This window comes from Rhipicephalus sanguineus, chromosome 3, assembly GCF_013339695.2.
Source record: "Rhipicephalus sanguineus isolate Rsan-2018 chromosome 3, BIME_Rsan_1.4, whole genome shotgun sequence".
In the NCBI taxonomy this organism is placed as follows: Eukaryota; Metazoa; Arthropoda; class Arachnida; order Ixodida; family Ixodidae; genus Rhipicephalus; species Rhipicephalus sanguineus.
Window position 1 is genome coordinate 203237660 of NC_051178.1, and position 21336 is coordinate 203258995.

General features: G+C 45.0%; 1 protein-coding gene and 1 long non-coding RNA gene across 7 annotated transcripts in view; one reads left to right on the forward strand and one right to left on the reverse strand.

Moving 5' to 3' along the window:
- The window catches only part of LOC119388127 (uncharacterized), a 300453-nt gene that overhangs the window by 170412 nt on the left and 108705 nt on the right, over positions 1–21336 (forward strand). Inside the window, exons 3-5 of one of the 6 annotated variants that reach the window (XR_007415511.1) lie at positions 7304–7514; positions 10678–10974; positions 19504–19644. The exons of 2 other annotated variants lie outside the window; for them this stretch is intronic. Coding sequence is in view for 1 of the 4 variants with exons in the window: in XM_049413828.1 (XP_049269785.1) it covers positions 7304–7514; positions 10678–10974; positions 19504–19640 (645 nt within the window). In the remaining 3 variants the exon portion in view is untranslated. Of the gene's footprint in view, positions 1–7303; positions 7515–10677; positions 10975–19503; positions 19881–21336 lie in introns of those variants that run through there. 3 more of the 6 variants (XM_049413828.1, XR_007415510.1, XR_007415508.1) reach the window with 3 other exon arrangements.
- Positions 19908–21336, reverse strand: part of LOC125757743 (uncharacterized) — a 107447-nt gene continuing 106018 nt past the window's right edge. The window contains exon 2 of the long non-coding RNA XR_007415512.1: positions 19908–20079. This is a non-coding gene — a long non-coding RNA (uncharacterized LOC125757743). The remainder of the gene's footprint in view (positions 20080–21336) is intronic.

Genomic DNA, 21336 nt, shown 5'->3' on the forward strand with positions numbered 1-21336 from the left:
AGTCCCAAGACGCAAATGCTCACTATTGCCAAACCGACAATATGATGAACTGGCGAGTGCGCCTACGAAGCCCGCGTCTGCCTGATGTCGATATAAACATCATCCTTTCAATCACTGTATGTGCCAGTTTCTACCTTGTCGAAAAGCGCATGCAAGAAGAGAAGAACTAACAAAAATCCTGTTGTCTCATGATACAGTGCATATAAAACCCAATGTAAGAACCACGAGTGTTTGTTTTCTACGTGACTCTACACCAGATACCACGCACGCATTACGTGATCGAAAGTTAGTACGTGTCAGCGAGGCTCGAACTTTCGCCTGAAAATATAATCTGAGGCTGCATAGTTCCTAACACGATAATAAATCACGGCTTAGGTGTCTGCAAAAACTGTTTTATGTTCTGGGTTACATCGGCGTTCTGGTCGGTTATCTCCAAAGCATGAGCGCTGTTGAGTGAACATTGGATGTACACGCGTTCATTAGAAACTTGTGCAACAAAAGCGCAATTCGATAATTCCTGTATCTCTCCACACGTATGAGACTCCCATTAGCTTCCTTATATACTGAGCTGACTTAGATGCACTAAGCAGCATCCGCTTATATGGCAGTAATAAACCCATACCCTCCAAAATTACCGGCTGATTGCAAACATGTGCCCCAAAAAACTCTAAAAGGTGTGAAGAAAAAATGAACTTTGCAAATTTGTAAAGACGACGAGTAAATCTCACTTGTTTCGTCACGTACCTTTTAGCATTGCTGCCTGAGCAGAGAAAAAGACGTGTGGTTCAATAGGTAAATAATTTAGAAAATTTATTTTTCGTAAGAGCACGCCTCCTGTGTCTTGTTCTTTTTATTTTTCAAAATTATTTTTTTTCCTATAAGGCGACGTGCCATAAAGACTCTCACCACAAACATTGCCTTTGCAACGGACGGATCGACATGTGAGAAAAGGTCAATCATTAAAACATTTCGTCCAGCACTCGATTGAGACTTCGTCATTAAGGTTTCATTAAGGCTGCATGATTCTGCGCCTATTTTTGTTGCAGAACTTATTTCAGTAGTTTTAGCCATTCTCAAGTAAACCCTCCAATTAGCTGCTACTGCTTGCAACTCACTGTATACCTCTGTGCTGTCGGTTTCAGCGTGTAATGATTCGTACATGCTAAAACTCTTTCAATCGCCAGTTCGTATTGATATATAGTGTATTCAATAATTTCGGTAGGCGGCCATAAATGAAGGTATCGATTCGCCGGGGGGGGGGGGGGGGGGGGGGGGGGGGCGTCGTTTTGCGAGCCAGTCGATATTTTTTCTATCACTGACAGCAAGCATCACTGCGCCTAGACTTCTGGTGTGCTCAGTGACGGTAACATTGTAAGAATCAGCAATAAATGTCTCTCAATATTAAAAACAGCTCTTCTTGACCTGGTATAGTGAATCCTGCCACGAAAGAAAGATCGGGCTCTGCATTAAAAAAATTACGCTGCTGCGTTTCTTCCTGGAACAATTAATTACTTACGCAGGTCAGGTATGGTGTTTTGCCATTAGGAAGGAATAATTCTTCACTTTTTTCCTACTTATCGCTGCTTTACTACTGCAAATAGAAAAAATTTTAGTGTAGCTATTTGCAATCTTCGCCTCAATTAGCGGAATCTCTTATTCTTTCCTTCGGGGCCGTTATTGTGGGATTCAGCCACTAGAATGCTTGCTCCACTGAAAAAGGTGTTCTCAAGTCCACGAATGTTTTTTATGCATCACCTTTCTTTTTGTTTGTTTCGACTTTCAATGCGATTCATTATGATAATCCTGCCCATTATTGATTTTCTTTTAATATGCGACTTCCTTTTTCAACAGCAGTTAATCAACGAAACCCTGACCTTTAATTCTTATATAAATTTGAATAATCCACCCTTCTTTGGTAATCCCCATGTGAGCATGGGGAAGATTTACGATAGGAAAACAACAACACCACATACAAAAACACACCATCGCAACGTTTTCATCGCTAGTAGTAGTATCGCTTCTAATTTTTGGCAGTCATACAACATGAACCAGGCTGTGTATAGGTTATGTTACGTAAGGCACATGGGCGCCGCATCATGGGCTGTTACACGAATGTTTTCTTATTTTTGTGTATCTGACGCGAACTGATAAAGTCAGGAAACGCCGAATGCACCAACCCAACCGTTTTCGTGCGTACACGCCCACCGTAACTCTGTTCGCTTAGTTGTTCAAGATAAAACACGGCAAGGGTAACAGCCCAGCATGGCGGCACCGAGACCCGTCCGGAATAGTGTATACACACTGGCATGCTCAAAGAAGGTTCCCGCAGTATACCAATGGTTTACTGTACGTTCAGGTGGCAGTTGCTTCTTTCCTTCACCGTGTGACAAAGAGAAGTGATTTCAAGAATAATATTATGAAAATTTACCACCATTAACCTAGAGCAAAATGAAACATAGTGAGCACGAGTAGCTCTGAGAAAATCAATTAAGTTCTGCCAAAAAATAAAGCTTATTGTTGCCTTCTTTCCGTTGAAAAGGAAGAACATCTATTGTGTTGTGACAATTCGATACGTGTGGTGACCTGATACTTGGCACTTTCTACTCCGTTATATATTTCTTTTGTTATAATTTCTTATACTTATATTTTCCGTTCCCCTTTTGCTGTGTTGCGTAGCAAGTTGGATGTCTCTCTTTGAACTTACCAGCTTCACCGCCAAATCAACAATTTTTATATCGTCGTTTCATTCACGCTTGTACTATAGAAGGAACAACTCTTTCATTGAGCTGTATTTGTCGCCTAAGGAACATGTACACGAACGTCCTTTCAAGTATCCGCTCAAGTCAGAACTCCGCAGAAGGACCCTGAACATCACTGACACGGTTTACGCAGCACTTGAACGACTTTCATCTACTAATACTGAACGCTTTAAGCAGCTAAAAATTACAACAACGTGCGTGTCTGTAGGCATAACTTCGGCTGTCACTTTGGGACCTCTTATCGTCTTGCCTGCGCGCCACACGTCGGTTGCCCAAAACAGCGATGGTAATGGCTCTCCGAAGGTTTCAGCGAGCGACAAAGAACGCAGTAATAACAACAATAAAAACTATCGCCCAGCTAGCTGCCTCCACGCTTTATAAGGCGCCTTTGTTTCGGAAGCTAGAAAGGGCCGTCGCTATGGCAACTAGCTCGAACGCACCTTATTATGCAGTCTCTTGGCTACTCTGGGAGGTTCTGGCTGACGTGAAAAACCGGTCCGGGTCCCGACTTTTTAACTAGCTCAACTTTTCTGGAAGATGTGTGGGAAGTCTTTTCTCCGCTGATCGCGCCGAAAAAAGTTTGGCTTCGCGGGAAACTATTTTTGCGCCGATCAGGAAAGCAGACCCCTTGTGGCCGCTCTTTGCTAGCGGCAGCTACTGGCACAAGCTTAACAGCATGTGTTTTACCGCGATCGATATGCACTGCTTTGGTGGAGCAAAACAAAAACAAAAAAAAACAGCTGCTTGCTTCTATAGTACGGTTAGCATTTATCTAAGTTTCTCATTAACACATCTGAAGCTGCTTGACTGTTCATCTCAAGGCAATTATTTTTAATATAAGTAGTGCACTCTTTACGCTCTTTGTAAAGTGTGCGCTGTTTTTTGCCCTATGATATCGGTTTATGAAACGCTGTTCGCTCCAGCCCTTCTGGTTACATTATATTACCTAACATGTACAGCAAACGAAGGTAATATTTCTGTTAGCACGCCACTCATTTCAATCTTCGAATGTTTACACCCTTATACAGGTGCTCGTTTTTATTTTTATGTTTTGATGGCTGACGCCCTTACCCCCAAACTTGTTCCACATCCAGCTAAAACAGCACCTGCAATGAAAGAAGTCATATGACTTTCGATCATACGGCGTTTAAAAGCGATAGCTATGATAGCATACTTCAGGAAGTTTTTCTATGGTTTGTCACAGCTACTGTCATGCTTAGTTGCAAGAAAAAGTGAAAGAAACGGAACTTCGTTTGTCCTCATCAACGTATTAAATATAGTTCTTTAATGGTAAGGCTTTAGCCAAGCGACAAGCTAGCACACATAAGGTCGCACACGTTGTCGCGGTACAGCGCAAACAGGAGACAAGAGTCAATATAAACAGTCAGTTGCGTCTATATAACTTTTCGACCCGGAATTTTGACGTGGTTGAACAATGAAAAAAGAAGAAGAAGAAGAAGTGATACTCCTTCAGCACCACTCACGTTTCCGTTCTGGTAGCATTAGTTCACGGCGTCCTTTTCCTGGTGTGCTGCATATAAGCATCACCCTTCTTGAGCCTCGGTATTTTCCGTTTGTGACTCTGTCCACAATAAAAAAAATGTTAAAAGCAACCCTAAATGACCTGCCTTCGAGATTAAGCACATTGTGCACAATGAAAAAAAAAAATAGAAGGACGGGCATCCCACTGTGTTTCAAAATGTTTATATAAAGGTGCCTGTATCGGGCACCGCACATACGCTCTGCATTTTACTTTCTAAACCAACATCGATCAGCAGTGTCGCCTTGCTTTCACGAAAGCATTCTGTACCGAGCGAGAAAAAAAAAAGGAATCTGATAGGAGCCACGACACCTGCTGATGAAAGAAAATCGATCCATCATTATGTACTACGGAAATATCGTGCTGGAAGAGCTCTTAGTTCACGCTTGCAACGCCTGTAATACATGTTTCAGTTCCCAAGATGAATGTGCGATTGCGAACTTTTCATTTCTCTCCAAGCTCATTCTGATGGCTAGCGCTCCATTCGTACTGGCGCGCACCTACCTGCTCTTATTCTTAATGAAAGCCAAGACACGATGAAGTCGAGGTAGGTATACACTCTTAATCAGGTCCTGGTTAAGGGCTGACTATATCCAGGAAACTAGACGAAAAATGTCCGGTATCCTGGCTATATCTAGCGCCTTAAGCGGGACCTGATTAGGAGTGTAGCGGACGTTATTTGTTTGCCTTTTAACTGTATTCTAGTAATTATGATATAAATGTGAGGAAATTAAAGTGTACGAAAAGACAACTTGCCGCCGGCAGGGGCCAAGCCTGCAACCTTCGGATAACGCGTCCGATGCTCTACCAATTACGCTACAGCGGCGGTCGTCCTCTCGCTCACCTTGTCGTGTACTTCTGTGCATGTAAACATGGGAGTCAGCGCCGCTCGTAGCCATGCCCGTGAATGTGGAACACTTTTTTTTGCCAGCTGGCGTCGCGTAGCACGTGATCTTCTTAAGCGATATTTCTTCTCGCTTCTCAAGAACACGATTTTCGGTGACTTAGAGTTATTTTAACATATTCGTAAGCTTTACTACATTGAAACCAGGGGCAGGACGCATCCCTTCCCTCAAGTACCACGCTCAACTTCATTCTTTTTTTTATGTCAGACAAGATCGTCACTGATCCGCTGTTTGAGCCTCCACAAATGGCAGATCATTACGCAACGGCCCGGCAGTGATTCTGTGTACGAGTCAAAATTCTGGCTTCGAAAGAGTTCAGATTACAAAACAAGTTACATGACCAAATAAACTTCCAGAGTTAATCGTTTGTTCATCCAATCAAACAAATATGATCTTTTCATGGATTGACTGACAGAAGTAAATCCCTGGCTCTTACTGGAAGGAGAAAAGATTAGGCGATGATAAAATTTTTGCGCCCATCTAGGGCCATAGTCACAATCTACTCAAACCCCAATTTCATTTCTAAGTTGCGTATGTTAGTGAGGGCGTTTATTTACTCTGCGACATTTTGGTTGTTTTATTGTTTTATGCGACATTTTGCTTGTTTTATTGCGATAGCAATTATATGGACACTCTCGGCTGGAAAATGTCCGTCCCCGTCGCCGCCGCCGCCGCCGTCATTCACCGTGTACGTATAAGTATGTATATATATATATATATATATATATATATATATATATATATATATATATATATATATATATATAAAAGCCACAAAGCAAAATAATCAGAAATACTTTCCGACGCGCGGAATCGAACGGGCGACCTCTCGCTTTACAGCCCGCCGCGTTAGATGTTAGCCCACGACAGCACAGTCTTTCAGCCTGCTAACGGCGAGCTATTTATATACACCATGTACTTCAGCATGCTTTCTTAGTTGCCACATAGATTACGCGATGTGCGCGCGTGTGGCGCGCTTTAAAGATCGTCGCCCCGCTCCTGCGAATGCCGTTGCTCTTCGCCCTACAGGGCGTGGTCGCTTTCGTGCGCATATCTCAAGGAAAGAAGGGGCGGCCGGTGGGGTGCTTCGCTTCGCTCGCTGCAGCAGCCGCGTTTGCGAAAGGAGCGTGCTGTTCAAATAGAAATAAGTAACAACTGTGACAATTAGTTCGCGCTCGTCTTGTGTGTACCTGTTCGTTCGTTTCGTGCGTGCTGCTTTATGTTTGAGCAGTGCGCTTCAAGTGTCGAGCTGTGACGCATTAGTTCGCGCTCGTCCTGTGTGCGTTCTTTTCGTGCGTCCTTTGGGCTCGAGCGACGCGCTGGCAATTTCGAGCTGCTTTCCGTCCTTCGCGTTACATTCCAATTTATTGCTATTGCATTCATTGCTTCGCCGTTGCGGTGAAACTGTGACTTTTTAGTTTTCTTTTGTAATCACTATGTTCCTGTTTTTTTTTTTTTTTATGTTCTAAATGTCTTGTTGGGGAGCGGCTGAGGTTTATATCACTTTGACTACTCCATTTCTACAAACTCTGCAGCAAAAAAAAAGAGAGAGAGAACAGAAGCGGTTACCCAAAAACAAAAATAAGCGAGTAAAAAACATGTAGCAAACTGAAACAAATAAAGAAAATACCATGAGAACGTACTTCCGCTTGCAGGAGTTCACTCTGCAATAAAACGTTCACACGCACACATTTCTATCGATGTTCTTCCTACAGTGTACGGAATAACACTTCAATTCGTATGTAGCTTCACTTAGCTGTTCATTACAAGCGCTTTTCCAGTTTATTAAGTTTCTTAAATTTGCCTTCTTAAGTTTTTTCGTTTGAATTCATTTAAATTCATAGCTCTTCTCTGTGATCTTTGTCCATATACGTATGCTCATGTTCATTCAGCACTAATAATAATATATCAATAATTAATAATTATAACTGACAACTCATTAATAATTAATTGATGATGACATTGACCTTATTAGATTTCTCAACCACCGACACGTTAACTATGAAAGCTTACTTGCAGCAGGGCTGATGTATGATACTGTTCTTAAAGTCGTGAACCCTCTATTGACACTTCGCTTGCCCGATTATGACCATGCGCAGGTCCTGTGGATTCGCAGGCGGGACTACAACGTGCTCACTGTGGGCCTCGACACGTACACGGCTGACGATCGCTTTCAGGCGGTTCACTTGGAGCGTTCTTCCGACTGGGCCTTGCAGGTGCGCTACGTGCAGCTATCGGACCAGGGTCTTTACGAATGCCAAGTCTCCTCAGACCCAAAGATCAGCTACTTCGTCAACCTCACCGTCCTAGGTAAGTACTGTGAACACACGTGTGACTTTCATATGAAAAGGTCGCGCAGATGAATCATTTTACTGCGCCTGAAGGAGACCGAAACAGTGCGTTCAGTTTTATTTCAAGCGATGACTCCGGGGGCTTCGTCACCAAATAGCTGCAATACCGCTTCGTTTACCAACTGCCCCCTCCCGAGCATTTTCTTCGCAATAAAGGCCTCACGATCCGATCTACTTCTTTTTATTTAAATGGTGAGATAGGAATGACGCTAGTCTCTAAGTCCAATGTGCCCTCTGTTCGACAAAACGCTAGGCTGCTTGACAGCCTGCAGGAAGACGCCATCCCAACTTTGTGTTGCCAGAATGACTCGGGAGTGACCAGAAAAATAACCATACACTTGCCCGTCAGCTTCCTCTGAAAGAGTGATTTCATGAAGGCCTTTTGAAAACTCGGGTTATGTCAGATATGCTCAGTATGGAACAGCCGACAAAAAAAAAGGCTATACTCCTCCGCTACGACCACCTACCTTTGAGCTTTGTCTGCTGCAGCTAACCAGGATCATATATATATATATATATATATATACATATATATATATATATATATATATATAATATATATATTATATATATATTATATATATATATATATACTATATATATATATATATATATATATATATATATATATATATATATATATATATATGTATATCTATATATATAAACAATGAAGTGCTAACAAAGGCAGTGCGCAAGTGCGCACGCGTGTATTCTCGTTTTTTCTTGTCCTATCATGCGCTCTGTTTCCCCACGTGCTTTTAACAACCGCTTGTCAGCCATTAACAGCGCTATGATACGTTACTGGCGCATTTTATATTGCGGGTACCGTCGCATGTCGCATCACTCCGACGAAGGGCGGTCCCGCGGCCGAAACGTCAGTCCTTTACAGAACAATTTTTCCTACGTGCTTGATTTTTTTGAACTATACATATATATATATATATATATATATATATATATATATAATATATATATATATATATATATATATATATATATACACCACGGGCAGCCCTTCAACAACACTTCATTTATTATTATGTCCACGCAATAAATGAACTCGTCTTGAAGTGCTAACTCTGATACTCATGTATATATATATCTGTATATGCATAGATAGACGGAAATACGAGCACGAGATACGAAATATGAGCAAAATTATCCAACCACCAGAATCGACCAAATTCTCTAGCCACCACGTGTCTTATCACGAAACTAAACTGCCAGTTTCGACCCTCCAAAGAAAAAAAAATACAGACGGAAGATAGTAAAGGAAGACATGACCTGGTTTCCGCTCGTCTCCTCTGCGTAGCCTCTTCTAATCTTACAAGGCCTAACGACTGCCTTGACCTCTCCTGGCGCCTTGTTATAACTTTTAGGGCCCCCTTTCGCAACACCGATACATGAGGGTTCTCGGCCAGGGAGCAGCCGGGGCGCTAGTCACAGCCCAATCGACGCTGCCTCCATTAAACGGGATCCCGCGAGCAGCCCGGGGCTCTTCCTCCTCGGGCCCTACGCGACGAACCGGAGATACGGATAAACACGGAACACAGGCTGAACAGAACAAAAGCAAAGACGAACGGAGCAGCGAGAGCCAAGACACGAGGAAAAAACGCAGCTGGCGAGCGGTTCTCGGGGCAACACGCGGAACCCACACGCTATCGAGACCCAATGAAAACAAAGGCCCGGTTCATTAGCAATATTGCCCTCCCTACTCGCCCCCTTTCTTCTCTGTACGCGGCGGATAACCCGTTCCTTTTGTCTCGCGGCAATTCCTGCTCCGACTTAGTTGGTCGCCAGAGGTCCGCGCCACAACGCACCCGTCTTCTTTATTATCATTCTTGCGCCCTGGTCCTTGATAGTTTGCCCCCACCCTCCTCATTTCTCTAGTAGTCGGGGGCCCCGCGGTGACCGCTGGCATTAGAAGGATCCTAAGAACACGCCCGCTCACCTCTGCTCGACAATCAAGAGACCGATGCATCTGTTAATAGGCTACCGAGTTTCGCTTCGCTCGTATGAGCACCGCTTATTCTACCTAAAGCTACAGAAACCCGACAGCCTTCCCAACACGTGCGGCAGTCATTATGACCACGCACCCAAACACTGTCGCCGAAACAGCGCTTTACCTTTGTTACAAGTGCTGCAAGGCGCACTCGCTAGTCGCTAAGCAGGACAGGGTGGAAGGGTACTTTATTCGCAAGTTATAGATTAGCTATACCAGGTACAAACGCTCGTACAGAGTGATAATATGCCAGGCACGTTCGCGCTCTGATGCGGCACTGTTAAGCTTCGATCGAAGGCCCCATTCCGGGAAACTTGCCTCTAGGCCGCAGCGATTAATGCTCTCGACTAATATACGTGGTCAAGCTGTGCGGGAATAATTCTTCAATATTACTCGGCACACGCGCAGTTATTTATCCCAGGATGTTAATGCGAATACACGCGCTTACCTGCTTCTGGTCGTTGATTGCCGCGGGCTAATTAGTGTAAGGGTTTATTCTTCCTGCCAAGTCGCTGCATTTGGTCAAATAAAGCCCGCATGGCGCATGAGTGTGCAATGGAGTGCCGAAAGAATGAAATTCGCGTTTAGTACTACGGCATTTAATTTGCCGTTTCAATAAGGGCTCGCTTCCAATGGATCTCAGCATGTGATCTGCATGGGCATACGTATTTATTCACTTTAATCAACGAGCGTTTTGTTATTTAAATTTGAATTTAGAATCTTTTTTTTTTTGCATTTTAGGTTGTACCAGTGCTGCTGAGTACACCGCGGTTCAATTTTTGGTTGGTTCATAGGGTTTAAAGTCCCAAAGCAACCCAAGCTTTGAGAGACACCGTGGTGGAGGGTTCTGCATAGTTTCCACCGCCTGGGTTACTTTAACGTGCACTGACATCGCACAGCATGCACGGGTCTCTGACATTTTGCCTCCATCGAGAAGCGACTCCGCGGCCGGAATCGAACCCGCATTTTTCAGGTCAGCAAATGAGCATTGTAACCACTAAACCACCTCGGCGGCTACGGCTCAGTTCTCGTAATGTAGTGTGTTGCCACGTCTTGAGTATCAAGGCACCCGTTGGCGGCTCCGAACTTTCAACATCCCTCTTGGCTTTTTTCGCAGTGGCAAAAGCGGTCATCGAGGGTGGTCCAGACCTCTTCATTCGCACAGGGAGCTCTATCAACCTGACATGCGAGATAAGCCGAAGCCCGGAGCCGCCGCACTTTGTCTTCTGGTACCACAACGATCGCATGATCAACTATGTGTCGGCTAAGGGAGAGATCACCCTGCACAAAGGTGGACCCGACAGGACCATCAGCCGACTGTACATCCGCAAAGCCGTTTCACTCGACTCGGGAAACTACACCTGCGACCCGGCCAACGCCGAGCCTGTGTCCATCAGCGTCCATGTCGTAAACGGTAAGGGCATGTCTTGTTAACAGAGAAGACACCCTTTAAAACCGTTCATCAATTACGCGAGAAAGTATTGCATGCTTAGAACATGTTAGGGACTTTTATGTTCCCCGTTTACGCGTTTTACTGCTTGCTTTCTTTAGTTTTGCTTGAGAACTTTACATACATATATATTTATATCAAGAAAAGAGTTCCTGGTGTCAAAAGTCCATGCGTCTTACCATAGGAATGGACAGGATTTTGTCTTGGGGATGGTGGGTGCAAAGCTGTGTTGCATAGCGTAGGGCGAGGGGGGGGGGGGTTGCACTTTTTGCACCCACCTGCCGACACCCATGCGTCTTACTATATCATCACTTGGTTCCCTCCATATGGATACGCACTGAATGTGACGTTTAGGTTAGCCATAAACACACCTTCCAATTATTTAGAAGTAGTTAAGGAGCACAGCTACGCCAAACAGGCTGAGTACGATCAAAACGAAATTTAGGCAGCTTCGCACTAGTGGTGTCAACCTGAAGGAAAGCGGAAAAGCCTTGTGTCTCTTTCTTTCTTCCTCTCTTTCGTTCTGTACGTTTCTCGCAGTTTTAGGTGCGAATAACTTTATGCGTTCGCGCTGTCGGCGTCTCCTGTCTTGGTAGCCCGTCACAGTGTCACCCGTCACGGTAAAGCAAGTGGCAAATAAGGAGTCGCGTTCGCTCTGGAGACGCTCGCGAGAGAAAACGCCACGTGCGCTCCTCCGAGTGGCAAAGACGGCGCGTTGGTTCAGGAAAAGCTCTGTTTCTGCGATGGGCGCTGTTTGCGACCATGTATGTAGACGTTCTCCTCTCATTGCTACTGACACTTCTAGAGGGTGTTGGGAAAGCTCCGCTGCTTCGCACCTCCACATGTTTCACGTGGAGTGGAGTTGTCTTGTATAGTATACTGTATAGTATATCAAGGAGTGGGAAAGGTAAGTGAGGGAGAGGAGGAGGGAAAGAGGAGTGCAACGCCATCAGCTCCTCCGCTTCCTTGGTCTTCACACTACTACTGCGTAGCTGCCCCAATGTTTTTAAAGTGTTTTATGCTGGGGTTCACCAAGACTTCCCTGACGTATTTCCGTCACGAATATGACGTTGGTAAAATGCACGCTAACGGATGAGAAAGAAAGAAACTAGAAGAAAGAGTTCCGCCGCCGGGAATCGAACCCACGACCTCTCGGTCCGCGACGATAGGCGCCCGGCGCTCTACCGACTACGCCATCGCACTTTTTTTTTCTTTCTTTATTGTACTACGCCACCGCACACATGCAGTAGGTTCCGCAAATGCACCTTATATCTCTCACATTCTCTCTCGCACGGTGCTCTCTGTTGACGGGGCCGTGCTGCCGTCTGTGAGCGGTGAATTGAACTACTGACATTAACGAGCGCCGGTAGAGAGCGATTTGGCGACGACGCAGTTAGAGCGCCTCGATGCCAGCGAGGAGCGCTGGCCGCGCTAGCATCGAGGAGTCGCCCTAGGCGCAGTCACGTTCTTTGCCTTTCGCTTCGTGTTAGCGCGCGATGCCTCTTTGTCGGAGTAGTGCAGCTTCCACATGCTGCCAATGGTGTTCTCCGCCGCCTACTGCTTCGAGTGTGATTGCACCGACAAATAAAACTACTGCAATAAGCGCCGCAGAAAGGCAACGTTGTCGACGTACGAATGTCGTCCCTTCATGGAGCGAGACAAGAGGCCAGCGGGACGGGGGAACGCCTTCGCACGTTCGCGGCTCAAGCTACGAATCTCTACATCTCGTGTTGCTGAATCACAGTGCGGTTACCCTATTACTCGGGAGCGCCACATCGCGCCGCGCCTCTCCTCAATTAAATACGCTTTGAAGAAGTGCATATCGAGTACCAGTGTTTATTATGCGCTTGTTGATGCCATCTTTGTGCGGGATTCGCGATATGCTGTGTCCAGGTATATGTTAGTAACTTCAGCTGCCACAACGGTTATATCATGATCATGGGCGTTAGTCGTCGCGATGGAGATGTGCCACTAGGCGTCAACGTGGCTGCATCCACGTCAAACGGTGCTATAGCTGACAAATACCTATAAGACATTGTACAAGCTTTCGTAGATCAATGCACAATAAACTACTTCTGTGAAGACATGTTTGACTTTCGTGTTATACCGATTCCTATGATGAAGGGATGCTTTTTTTTCTACCTTTCTCTTTCTGCCTTTCTTTCCTCTATTTCTTTCTATCGTTTTTTTTATATGTTCCTTTCTCTTCCGTTTATCTGTTCGATACCTCTATTTTGTTTTCTTCAGAAGGCACAAGCATTGAAGAAACGCCTACATTGCACATCTGTCGTGTCAACTTCAGTGGGTGTGCTGGCCACATGGCTTATTATCCGCTAAATTACTAGACGATTAAAAAACATTTGCAGTGGCTTAGCTCGGCTTTGCCAGGATATACGTAGCGTTAGCAGAGGTTAAGCTGATTATTCTTAGCTTTCCTGATTGTCTAGGATTATTAGCCTTCTTCTGTTCATTCTTCGTACGCTCAACCGCTAATTGCCAGGCAACTACTTCGGGATCCGATGAGATAAGCTTCACGGCTCTTCTGCGCCGTCGAGCAGCATTTGCGCTCTCCTTCTCCATGGCGTTACTCACCTGCAAACGCCAGTCAGAGGCGCTATCAAGTGGCCCCAGCGCAATTTCAGACGGCGACTGCACAGCGAAAGCGAATAGCTGCGCGCGCGTCGGCGCCACTGTGTCTACGACGTCACTCCTCTCGAATGCGGCGCAGACCAGCAGCGGCGAGCCGCGCGCGGCGGTGGCGGAGTCTGCGCGCGTGCCGGCGCCAGCGTGTCTTCCGCGCCTACGACGCCACTCCTCCCGAACGCGCAGACGAGCAGCGGCGAGCCGCGCGCGGCGGTTTCGGAGAGCGCGTGAGATGAAAGCTCCGGTGACCCAGCTGTGTGACATCACTGATTCTCGCGCATGCGCAGCACGGCTCATGACGCTGCACGCGAAATCAGCTCCGGCTAGGCAAGTGGAGCTAACGCTACAAAAGTACTATACCTATCCTCATTTATCGAATGTACGTCGCCAATAGCAAACTGTCTTTATTTATAGTCAATCCTCAGATCTAGAGGATGAGGAGCGCGTGCGCAGGCCGAGTCTATGCCATTCTCCTAAGCTACCTGATTCTTGTCCAATCCCCCGGGGTGGGCGTGAGGCAAAATTTTATGATCTACATCCCCATCTACATCTTTGCCATAGATGCCTTAACGAGCTAGGCGCAGATTTCTGCTAACGCTACGCGGCGCAACGAAAAGCTTAAACAGCTCTGCTGCTAACAAACGAGAAAATATGGAAAAGAGAGGGATGACGTGCCAAGTAAAACATTCAAAGAACATCACTTCCTTGTCATACGTACAGTGTTAATAAAACTACAAAGTATTGTTTTAACAGCGGAGTGGTTTAAGCTGGCCGTAGTCTATCCAACGAGAACAAAACATTTCGGGTGCGTATGCGCCACAGGAACTGGGCAAGCTCCACTACCGAGTACAGTAGGCAGGTGTGAGCGTTAAACGAGGACGAACACGTGAAAGATAAAGAGAGAGAGAGAGAGAGAGAAAGAAAGAAAGAGAGAAAAATAGAGATAAATATAGGGAATGAAGACATAAAAAAGTGAGAAAGACAGATGAAGACATAGACAGACAGCGAGAGAAAGAGATAGAAAGAAACGGAGAGCAAGACAGAAAAAGAAAGAAAGAGAGGAATAGAGAGCAACAAAGAAAGAGAGAAAAGAACAGAGGGACAGATAAAGAGATAGAAGGAAAACGGAAGCGATAAATAGAGAGAGAAAGAGAAAGGGGAAGAAATAGATACAGAGAGAAAGAAAGAAGTAGAAAGAAACACATACCGAAAATACGTACAATAAACAGAGAGAAAGAAAAAGAAAGAGAGAAAGAAAGAGCAAAATAAAGAGAAACAAAGAAGGCCGCCAAGCTCCCCTCTTCCTTCAGACTTGGCACCACTAAGGCGAAGCTGCCACAATTTTTTCTTGTGGTTTAATTGCCCTTTTTTTTAACCATAGAAGAAATAAAGAAGCTTTTGTCGAATATCGCTTGTAGAGTAAGGATAAACTACAAGACAGCCGCATTAGGCACGGCTTGAAGCGCGAGTTCTATCCGGCTCTGGGCTGGCTTTGGCATGTACAGTTATTTCTCGAAAAACCTGTTTTATTTCAACACCTGCTTCCTTGACTCATCAATATACTATTAAGCACACCTCATTGTTCATGCGAAGTCATTAAACAAACTGGAAGATAACGTATTAACCACTACTTCCCGAGTTTATCTTTCTTCTTTCAGTAACAGCCAAAAACGAGTCGCCCTGCCTCGGGCACAGTAGATAACGCAGCAAAGCTTGCAAAATTTATAACGAGTTTGAAGCCCAGCCGTTGCATGGAACTACCACATGGAATTCTCAGAACAGTTCATCTTCAGATTGCTCATAAATATGTGTCTGGAGTTCCCAATTATGCCTAGGAAAGTAGACGTCTTTGCAACGTACAAGACTTATCTTGACTCTCACGGCAGCTTTTATTTTCATGTTGGCTAAGACGCGTAAACCGTCTCATTAGCTCTAATATTTATTGTTCCTAAATCCCAAAGCATGCTTTGATGTAGTCGTTTCATATGGTCTTGCTCTTCCTAGGTATGAGCGTTTAAATATGCTGTTTAACCTAGCTGAACAAATAGGAAAAAGAAATATAATAGAAGCAAGCGCCGCTAAAATGTCGCTGCTTCTTTTGCCGGTGGTCCGATGTAATGTTTAAAATTACCGTGTCTCGCCTTTCCCCCTTACATCGGCATGTTTTCACAAATTTGCGGCCTTCTCAACTGATGAAGTTTAATTAGACTATCGACTACGAATACATGAACTCTCCAACAACCACTCTGCAAAGCTGCTACATATATTCAGGTTCAGTCGACTGTTCAAAGTGTGCCGCGTAAGTTGGGTAAGGAAAATTAAGAACCACCCGTTTGTACCACGAAGCCACAAGGAAATGCATACTGGTCTCTCAGAAAGAACTGGTCTCTCAGAAAGAAAGCTTCCTAGTTGCCCGAAAGGTCGTCCTGGTCCGGGAATCAAACCGGGGACCAACGCATTTCCGGAGTGGTCACTCTATCACTTGAGCTAACCGATCGATTTCCATTTCTCAACCCTTCCGCCACCTTGCGGGATTCCGCAGAATTGAGTTGCAGTGTTCCGCATAAGCGTTGAAGGGCAACACCTCAAGCTAAACAATCGACTCTTAAAGATCTCGATGACTAACTGTGGTGTTAGGTATTTTCGTGTTCTCTCCTTTTTTTTCTCTTTAACACTGGGCCCGCTTGCCTCTGTGTAGGGTAGCAGATCGGACGTGCTTCTGCTTGACCTCCTTGCCTTTCCTTTGCCTCTTCTGTCTCTTATCTCCTTCCGGCTATTCCGGACATGACTATTTCCGCCTTTGCGAACGCAAGGCCGGCACCTGTTACCGAGATGCATTCGGTGCAGCCGGCGACGGAGGTTGCAGTCTACCGCAACCTCGTTCCGCTCGTTGGCAGCGAGAACTTGTCAGTTATAAAACACTTCCATGTCTCTCACCTTCTCTCTTTATCTCTCTCTCTCGCAGTTCTAGGACTGGCAGAGTCGCATAGAGTGCGCGTTATTGCTCTTCCCCGTCGCGCATTTCCGCAATGCCCTATACGGCTTTGTTGCGTTCCCTACACGGCCGTCAGTTCTCCCACTCCCCGAGCGTCGGCATTGAATTGCTGATATTTCGCGAATCTAAATGGCCCTTAGTGATGGCAAGGGGGAAAGACACAGGGGCGCGATGAAATAAAAGAGAACGATGCCTCGCGCGTGTAGTGGCGCATTGCACGGGCGTCAGTGGCGATACACACCCTCACTTTCTTCGTTCCTCGTCAGTCTCCGGCTCCGTGAGGCGTTATGGAATGTGCTGCCACTCGTTCCACTGCATGGACCCCAATATCGACCGCCCTGGGTTCACTTCTTTTTTTCGTCTTTTCTGTTTTTTTTTTTTTTTGTACGCGTCGTGGAAGGCCGCTTCCCTGGCAGCGCGGCTTTTTATTAAATTTTACGTCCTAGTACTGACTTTGCATTTTGTCCTTTTATTTTTGTCATGTTTTTTTCCTGTTATCCTATGGAATACGGCGAGGATAGTCTTTTTTTTCTCTTCTAGCCTCCGCCTTCACCCCCCTCTTTTCCGTAAGTGAAAACAGAATGCCGGAGAAAGGCGTGCTATGCCGATGGCGAGTGCACGTGCGAAGCAGAACGGGTCGTGGAAGGGACTGATGCAAATCCAATCGCCTGCAGAATTTATTCCTTTATTATACTTGTCGTTTTGATGTGTAAGTTCATCTGCTGCAGCTTGAGTGCGCTCCCGCGTAACGCAGCCGGGAAAGACGATGGCTGAGCTACTTTCGCGTGGAAGTAGATTTAATCGTGCTTCGCAAAGCGGTTCTCGCAAATGTTTTCTCGCCGACTCCCATAGCGCAGTTTATTGGCGCTTATAGTTTCGAGTGGCGGTGTTTTTGAGCCGCATTATTTCTCGTTCAGACGGCAGATATTCAAGCTTTCTTGTTCTTAAACGCAGCTCCCACGGCAAACAAGAACGCTGCGTTGCACCACACCAGCATTAGCGTTCGCTGCTGTTGATGTTCCCACAAGAAATGCGCATATGCGCATTTGTTTTTGTTAGTTTGTTTTTTCTTCTAGAGATTTAGTTCATGTATTTCCTAACTTACCTTGCCTGAACTTGACATTTAGCGAATATGTTAATATTTATTACAACGTACATTATCTGATCATCCAAGAAACTTTTAACGCACATGACAAAAAAAAAAAAAACACTGCTGTGCATATAGGTTTTTTGGCGAACTCTCTATTGCCCACTCCTATTAATATACAGTCTAAAAGGTAATCTACAACCTCTTCATAACTTGCCTTCATAAATGTCTTCTACACGACCGGCAGCCCCCTTAGGAGGATGATGAATAGTACAAAAAGTAAATAAATATGGCTACGAAGAAATACTTTCTTATGCAGCATGCCAGCTGATCGCGATGTTTATTTATTTATTTATTTATTTATTTATTTATTTATTTATTTAATAGTACCATCCAGACAATATTTGTGAAAGAAATGAAGATTTGATTTGACTTTCAATAATACTTATAGGCTTGGTACTGTATAAATGAGTACAGGAAGGATTTCGGGAGAAGTATGCTAATTCAAGGGGTACATTATGATTAATGCGCGAAGAAAGATAACACGATTGTGAAAATAAATGGAAAAATACATTAAAGATTCTGAGAAATATCGAAATCGGTTCTGCGAAATATAGAAAGCCTGCAGTGTTTGAGGAAGATTGTAATTATTGGAACCTCAAGGGCGCTTTTCATACACGTGGCGCTCTTTGCGTAGTAATAGTTATCAAATATGAATCCTTCGGGCGTAATTCTGAGGCACTTCAACAGTAGTAAGAAGCGTACTATAAAACAGGTCCATTCTACAGGCTTCGTACTCCATTTAAGTTTTCACAATATTTTTATGAAGTAGTAATTTATTGTGTTATGTGGAGACTACAAATGGCTAGTGTGTTGTGTAAGCTCATGGCCGCCAATTCGAAGCTGTCCTCATGTATTATAACCGATTTTGCCTCTCCTAATGGTCGACTCTACAAGCATCGCCGAACTTTTCACACGCGCTGAGGACGACGTTTTCTTTGCGAGCTCTCCTGGATTTCACTGGCCGTAGATGCTTGACACTTCGGCTGTCCTGCCAAATAGCTCACACAGAGGACAGCACTCATATGAAGAACCAGTTATTACACATAGTCATTCTCACTGCCCCTTTGATGACGCTGTGAACAACTGTGTTCTATAAGCAATTACGCACTAAAATAAAACAGAATGTGCTCACTGCAACAAATATGCGCACTTACATAAATAAAGTCGTGCTTTTTCCACGGAGCTTACAGGGGTTTAGAGCATCTGTCCAGTCAATTCCTTGGCGAGTAACATGTTTCGATTCTGGAAACAGTGAAGCAGCAAAGTGCGCCAATCGCAGAGATGGTGTCACGAAAACTGGGTGGATCCCTGAGGCAGTAAATTCTGCACTGGCTTTGGTTTCGTAGGTTAGGATAAGGTGGGGCGGGCTCTTTGTGTCCTGCCATCTTGTTGGCAACCACGGTGCAGAAGATCCTGCAGAAGACGAACAGTTTCGGAGTCCTTGATTACCCACTTTAAGGCAGCTCCGTTTTGTGTAGACTGCAATACGTTCATTAGTTGCGTGTAATCTATGTGTGTGCGCGCGGCTGTTTGTGCTCTTATGTGGTTATCAGTGTATATATCATAATCATCACCCAGCACCAAGCGTAGCATGTCAGGTGAAAAGCCAGGCTAACATCTCCAGCATTTCATAAAAGCATCTCTCTCTCTCTCTGGATCTCTATATCGTTTCACATTATTGCCTTTTTCTGCTTCTTCATCGCAGGTGAGAAGCCAGCTGCAATGCAGCATGACGGGAAGCCTCTTTCGTCCTCGAGCCCTCCGGAAGTAGCAACGGTGCTCACCGAGTTCGGTGTTCTCCTCGCCCTCTGTCTGGCGACTGCGTGTGCCAGGCTGAGGTAACAGAGTTCGGCCCTGCCTGAACACAAAGCGTCGAAGCTGCTGCGTCGACGGCGCGCTAAACAATCGTCCACAAAGGCTTGTTTTTGTGAAGCGAACACTGCGACCCTCTGAATCGAAATCCACGGAGAATAGACGGATGACTCCACGGAGGGAACTGCCTGACAGACGACATTGTCAACAAGCCGAAAGAGAGACTCACGAGATACACTCGTGCACATCGCTCATCGCCGATGCTATTTGTTTGTTAGTTCTTTTTGTTCTTCAGCGCAGTTTCTCTCTGGTCAATTTTGTGTGTTTCTGTTTTCCGTTCCTTGACGGCTTTTCATTGGACCTTGCCGCGATTGTGCAAGTGACTCAAATGACTGTTCGTGATACTCGATGTATGTTCCATAGAAGTTCAGCTTGAGAACTGTATTAGTGTATAATAGAGAAAAAAAAACTACGTAGAAGAGACTAACCAACGCAGACGACACGCGAAACGTGACGACCTGAGGCGACAGTTGGGGAAATCGGTGAAGAAGGGACAGACGATGAAAAGAAGTCCAAGCTTGACGCCTGCGGCAACTTCTGGACCTGAACAAAACACAGCATTCCAATACATCTTTAAGACCTACATTCAGCCACTACTTCAATGGTGTACTGGTGAGTATGCAGAATGACGGTCTACATAGCAGCGGAATTTACAGGGAAAATGCTTTCACGTGCCGCCTCGTGATACCTTGTGTTTTGAGAGATTGTTACATTGATTGGTACATTTGAGAAATTTATTACATTTCTAAGAGACATCGATCTGCTTGAAAAGTGATGAGTAACCCATGTAGTGACACTGGAAGAGACGCTCAGACGGAGTGATCAACCGAGTTAAACCTCTGCAGTTACATGCCCATTTTTTATTACATGATGTTTAGGAGACGTTGGCGCTTTTGTATAGCACCGGCTACTCCTTTTCACGGATGATTGGATATGCGAAAATCACAGCAAGGAAAAAAATGCTACATAAAAGAACAGCTAGGCTGAGTCAGCACTGCTACCACCACGCTATCTAAAAATGTAAAAGGAAAGGACAGTTTCTGTGACAAACCCTGATAGGGAGCCTACGCTAACATATTTTACGAAGCGGGATCGTTTTTCATCACCTTCTTTTGAGTTTAACTGTGATTTTGGGAGCGCGCTGTGGAACAGACAATCACGTTGCGGTAGTTACATTCGATTGGTTTTGGTTCCTTGAGCGTAGAGGCGCGATTTCAGACTCACGCAGCCGTTGCTGCACACTTGCGTAGCTAAATCAAGCAATATGTAGGCAGTTTTAAACTATACCTGAATACTCCCACACGAACTGCCCCAGCAAGGCTTTAAAAAAAAAAAACTCTTCAGTGAGCCACCACGAAAACTGGAACAACATTTTATGCAGACATCCTGGCTGCATCAAATCACGCGTTCACTTAACCAGCCCATAATTATACGAACAGCCAGCGCCTAGGTACTCGATACAGACCAAACGCGTTTAGTCAAAAACGACATCACGTTAAGCAACTGCGCAAATACTTAACGCTTCAATTAGGTGCAGAATCTTAATGCCCTTCAATAAGCGAAGACACTCGCGTGATATCAGCGTTAGAAGTGTTGCTAATTACTGAATCTCACTTTTTGTTCTTTTTGTCTTTTTGCAGGTCCACTTGGTCACGTTCATCATGAA